This window comes from Cebus imitator, unplaced genomic scaffold (assembly GCF_001604975.1).
Source record: "Cebus imitator isolate Cc_AM_T3 unplaced genomic scaffold, Cebus_imitator-1.0 Scaffold45, whole genome shotgun sequence".
NCBI lineage: Eukaryota > Metazoa > Chordata > Mammalia > Primates > Cebidae > Cebus > Cebus imitator.
Genome location: NW_016107360.1, coordinates 16,654,723 through 16,660,520, shown reverse-complemented (window position 1 = coordinate 16,660,520; position 5,798 = coordinate 16,654,723). Strand labels below are relative to the sequence as shown.

At 34.5% G+C, this 5,798-nt stretch overlaps 1 protein-coding gene across 1 annotated transcript in view; it reads left to right on the top strand.

Moving 5' to 3' along the window:
• Positions 1-5,798, top strand: part of KBTBD2 (kelch repeat and BTB domain containing 2) — a 26,682-nt gene that overhangs the window by 6,530 nt on the left and 14,354 nt on the right. Inside the window, exon 2 of the mRNA XM_017527138.2 lies at positions 4,146-4,650. Coding sequence (XP_017382627.1) covers positions 4,481-4,650 — 170 coding nt within the window. The 5' untranslated portion in view covers positions 4,146-4,480. The remainder of the gene's footprint in view (positions 1-4,145; positions 4,651-5,798) is intronic.

The window sequence follows — 5,798 nt, the reverse complement described above, 5'->3', positions numbered from 1 at the left end:
AAAAAAAAAAAAAAAAAAGTGTATAGACAGTGGAGGAGAGGATTTCGTCCTGTGCATAACATTCTAACCTTATCTATCTTTGCTGTTATTCTGTGTGATCAAGCAGAATAGTCAAAAACACTGAATTGAGCCTAGGACTTAAGGAGTAAGAATATGTACACTTTTTATGTCAAAGTACATTGCACTTTATTAAGATTCTGAATTTCATTATATTGCGTTTGCATGACTCTGATTTAATTCCTATGCAGGTTAGCATTTTTTATTATGGAATATATTCTAATGATCAGTGTTAGAATATAGAACTTTCTTATTAATCTTGAAGCATCTGATACCAGGAATTGTGGCATGTAACAGGGATTTACCAAAGAAATTTAAGTGTTTTTGAATAGCTTTTTCTCATGGATTTTTTTTTGGGAGAGATCGGTCTCTCTTTTTTTTTTTTTATTTTTATTTTTATTATTTATTTTTATTTATTTATTTATTTTTGAGATGGAGTCTCCCTCTGTCACCAGGCTGGAGTACAGTGGCCGATCTCGGCTCACTGTAACTTATACCTCCCGGGTTCAAGCGATTCTCCTGCCTCAGCCTCCTGAGTAGCTGGGTCCACAGGCCCAGCTAATTTTTGGATTTTTAGTAGAGATGGGATTTCACTCTGTTGGCCCGGATGGTCTTGATATCCTGACGTCACGATCACTCCTTAATCTGGGGAAGCTAACTTCTATAGATAACAGGGTCTGTGACTTTTTGAAGCTAATATTAGAAATAGAATGATAACAAAATATAATTATTGAAAAGAGAAAATTTGTAAAAATATGTCACATCATTTGGTAATTAATATAGTACAGACTGAAATATTTCAGAGGCTTTAGGGTATTGGTTTCAAGTTTTGTTTTTAGGAAGGAAGAAGTCTTTTACAGAAAATGTTTGTGTTGTGTATGAAGATTGTTGGGTGATCATCCTAAACTTTGCAAATTTTCACTTTTTTTTTTTTTTTTAAATTTTGTGAGACAGTCTTGCTGTGTTGCCCAGGCTGGAATGCTATGGTGTGATCTCAGCTCACAGCAGCCTCCTCTCAGGTTCAAGTGATTCTCAGCTTGAAGCAACCTCAGCCTCCAGAGTAGCTAGGATTACAGGGATGTGCCATCACACCTAGCTAATTTTTGTGTTTTAGTGGAGACAGGGTTTTGCTATGTTGGTCAGGCTGGTCTTGAGCCCCAGGCCTCAGGCCTCAAGTGATCTCAGCCTCCCAAAGTGCTGGGTTTACAGGTGTGAGTCACCTTGCCAAGTTTTCACATTTTTACTTAATACATTTTGAAGTCTGTGCTCCCAGAGAGGTGAGATACTTAATTTTATTTATTTATTTTTATTTTTGTGGTGTGTGTGTGTGTGTGTGTGTGTGTGTGTGTGTGTTTTGAGATGGAGTCTCTGTCACCTACGCTGTAGTGCAGTGGCACGATCTCAGCTCACTGCAACCTCCACCTCCCAAGTTCAAGCGATTCCCCTGCCTCAGCCTCCGGAGTAGCTGGGATTACAGGCACGTGCCGCCACGTCCAGCGAATTTTTTGTGTGTTTTTACAGGGTTTCACCATGTTGCCAGCCTGGTCTCAAACTCCTAACCTTACATGATCCATGCACCATGGCCTCCCAAAGTGTTGGGATTACAGGCATGAGCTGCTCCTGGCCTTTATTTTTAATTGTAGTTAGTGTTAATATCTGAATGATTTACTTTTTCTGACTATTTTAAGGAAATTTTTATTTAGGCTACCTCTCCAGGAAGAAAACATATCCTGGATTACAAAAGAAGAGTGGGAAATAGGGGAATCTAATAAAGCTGTGTTAATGAGTATAATGACTTTGTAATTTTATAAAAGCAGACTTCAGTTGTTTTAATATGGTTTCATGGATATGATAAAAAACCAAATCTAGCAAAACCCAGTCATGAATGGGGCCTCCTGAAAATCACTGCAGAAAATAAAATCATATTATCATAAGGTTAATGAAATGACCAGAGTGAGCCTGTACAGTCAGCCTGCAAGAAATTCTGGGATCTGGCAGTATAATTTAAATCTGTCTTGGCCCTGGCCACCAGTTGCTGTTACCTTGTTTAAACATGGATGGGAACAATTTTGAGTCCTGCTACTGGGATTAGGACTTTATTAAGCAAAATTTCTGTAAAATATATTTCTAGAAATAGGATTAATATATTAGATTGGTATTGTTTCCAGTGCCGAGTATTATGTCTTCTATAATACTTGCATTAAAAAGCTCTGAAAAATAAAGTTAAAAAATAACTCTTTGCTAATAAAACCTGACCTGAAGTAACATCAGGCTATATATAGTCTTTACTTTTCACACCATCCATAGTTCCCTCAGCAAAGATAATGTGTTTGATTATCTGTTGCTGTTTGAGACTTCTTGAGAGGGTTTTATAATGTAGGATACATGTGTCACAATACCTCTATAAAATCTGGGAAATTCTAAATTTTGGAATGTTGCTTTTCTCAAGAGTTTTGAATAAGGGATTGTGGATATGTATCAACTTACTCCTCTGTGTGAGAATGCTTTGTTTTTCCATACCCTCAGCAACACTGTGCTTTGCTGCATTATTAATGTGTGGAAATAGCCAGTGATTGTATGTATTATTTGTCTTAGAGGTTGTGGTAGTAGAACTCAGATTTATAGTGTAACATTCAATTCTGGAAGAGCAAAGTTATTACCTTAAATGACCCAAAGTCTCCCTTTGTCTTTGCACCTGTTTTAGTTACTTCTACAGTTAACTTGGCTGTAAATGTGACTGTATATCGTTAGCAGTTACTGTAATAGTATAGTTTGGCAGGAAGTAGATGTGATATTCTCTTTGACCTAATGATATTTTGTGAGGAAAAGTATTAGTGATTCTAATGATGGAGTCATTTCTCATGGTAACTAAGGGTCATCTTAATAAGAGAGTTGGTGCAAAAAGAAATGGTAGTTCTTATATTTAGCATATTAGTAGCATTCTATTTGGGATTTTCCTCTTTTCTGGATTTGTAATTCCTTTGCCATATGTTGTAAATACTGAGTTCCAAGTAAATTTTTACTCAGCTGGAATTTTATTTTTTTGGATGAATGATCTGCAGCATGACTAAAGCCTAGGTTTTGTTTTTTTTCCCCCTTTAGCAGTTAGCCACTTCCAACATTATTTGTTTGAAATAAGCCATTCTTCCTAATTTGAAATACCATGTTATCTTCATTATACCTAATTTCTTAGATATTTCTTAGATAAGATGAAGATAAATGCCTCGTTGGGTTTATGGGAGTTTTATAATACACTTAATATTTTCATAAAAATCTTGAAAAACTTGCCCCTCTTCCCCTCAAATATCTTGGCAACTTTTGTGCATTCTTCCAGATAAATCCCTTGGAAATAGGATTTAGATTGGATTTGTATTAAACTTACATATTAATTTGGAGAACATTCATATTTGTGTAATATGGAGTTTTCTGAGTAGGAACTTTTTTTTTTTTTTAAGTAAAATTATATGCTCTTATTCATAAAGATCCCTAGGAAAGAACCACTCTACAAAGAGATAAATTACATACACTTCTCTTATAGAATTTAATGGCAAATTTGAAAATATATAGCTTATGTTTTGAAAATAAACAATTTGAATCTATTTACCATATCATTTAAGTAATTTAAATTAAATATGAAGACTTTGTGAACATATTTTAAATATATCCAGAGAATGAGAACCTCTATGTAAGAGAGCAGGTTTTTTTTGTTTTTTTTTTCCCCTGTATTTTTTCTTAGAAATTATCATTTGTTGCTACCAAACAAATAGCTAGGAGAGCTGGCTTTGGTAATTTATCTATTTTGAAAGAACTTTAACAATGTATACTTATGCACGTGTGTGTTATTTTCTACAACATGTATATTTTGTATAGAAGGCTAAAGTTAATTTGAAATTACAACTGGTAATTTTCTTCTGTTTTCCTATTTTAAATGTAGACTAAGAATTTTCATTTTTGTCATGTTGCACTTTTATGATGTCTAAAGTTGAACTTCAAATAAATATGATTTCTATTTAAGGCTGCCATTTTAAAGATTGTATTCTAAAACTGTGCTGGCCTAGATACTACAACTGAACTTTTTTTCTTTTTAGTTACTCCACAGGATCCACTGAACATAGGATGTTGCCACAAAGTCTACCTCGTGTATTTTTCTCTTTGACTCATGAGCTGTGCAATTGCAGATTGAGCACAATGTCTGCAGACTGTGTTGAAAAACCCTGAAGAACCTAATTAACACAGGATGACCTAGGAGTGATTCTAAGTCTATAACAAGATACTACTCATTAGTGAATGTGTCAGTCTTAGTACTGAATGCTACAGATAACAGCAAGTAGTTTCTCCTTTATTTCTGAAGTATTCACTTGACCTTCCATCAGTAAGACGGACTTTTCTAATCTGTTCTGGGAGATATTAATGGAATATAGTCATGTCCACTCAAGACGAGAGGCAGATTAATACTGAATATGCTGTGTCCTTGTTGGAACAGTTGAAACTGTTTTATGAACAGCAGTTGTTTACTGACATAGTGTTAATTGTTGAGGGCACTGAATTCCCTTGTCATAAGATGGTTCTTGCAACATGTAGCTCGTATTTCAGGTAAGTACTTTTAATGTTTTAAATAGAAATTCTTTGAAATGTTATTTAATTATTTTAAAAAGCCACATCTCAATGTTTTGCTTAAGTTTTCTATTCAGATGATGTAGCTCCTGCCAGATCTCATTCTTGCATGTGTAAGGGACATATAAAAGAAGTTTTATAAAGGTTTAAATACAAGAAATTTGTTGCAGTTAACTAAGGTGAAGTTTTAATGTTGGGAAGGCAGAAAGATTTAGAATATTTCTAGACAAAAATAAATGGGATAATTTATACTTTGAGATTCTAAAATGCTACCTTTAGAAAATAGTGATCTCTGTTTTTAAACTGACAAGTTATCATAGGGTCAAATAGTAGTTTTTAGAGGGTAAAAATTGGTGCTGTTACACCTGCTAATACTTTTCTTTGCAAAATATATTTTTATCTTTGTTACTATTACCATTTGAGAGATTTCTTTTTACTAACTAGACTTCTGCTAGATTTAAATATTTAGTAACTAGTAACATTGTTGGTGTTCTCTCTGCCCCTGAACATAGTAGAAGTTAACTTAGTTCCTCTTTGCTAATAACAAATGTATAAAGCTTAACTTTACATTTGTGTGATCTTTTGCATCTTTGTTGTACGTTTCCTGAACAGAATAGAAGCCAAAGGCATAGAAATTGCTTTATTTGTTCTTTGCTTTTAGGTTATTTTTGACTTAATATTTGAGAAAGGGAGAATAAACTGAATTAAATGTGGACCAGCATATTTCTATTACAGATATTAGCAGCCATAAGCAGCAGTCATCAGTAAGTTTGGTTCTGCTGTTCTTTAATGACAGCTATAGACAGGACAGATTTCATTTGACCTTTCAAGGCTAACTTACTTATATGAAGATACAGAAACTTCACATTCCCTAACTCATTCCATGATGATCGTAGAAGCTAAGGCCCAAATACCAGTAGCCTTTGCTATGCCTACACATTTTTTTTTTAAAAGACGGAGTCTTAGTCTCTTGCCCAGGCTAGAGTACGGTAGTGCTATCTTGGCTCACTGCAACCTCTGCCTCCCAGGTTCAAGTGATTCTCGTGCCTCAGCCTCCCAAGTACCTGGAATTACAAGCATGTGCCACCATGCCCAGCTAATTTTTTTTTTATTTTTAGTAGAAATGA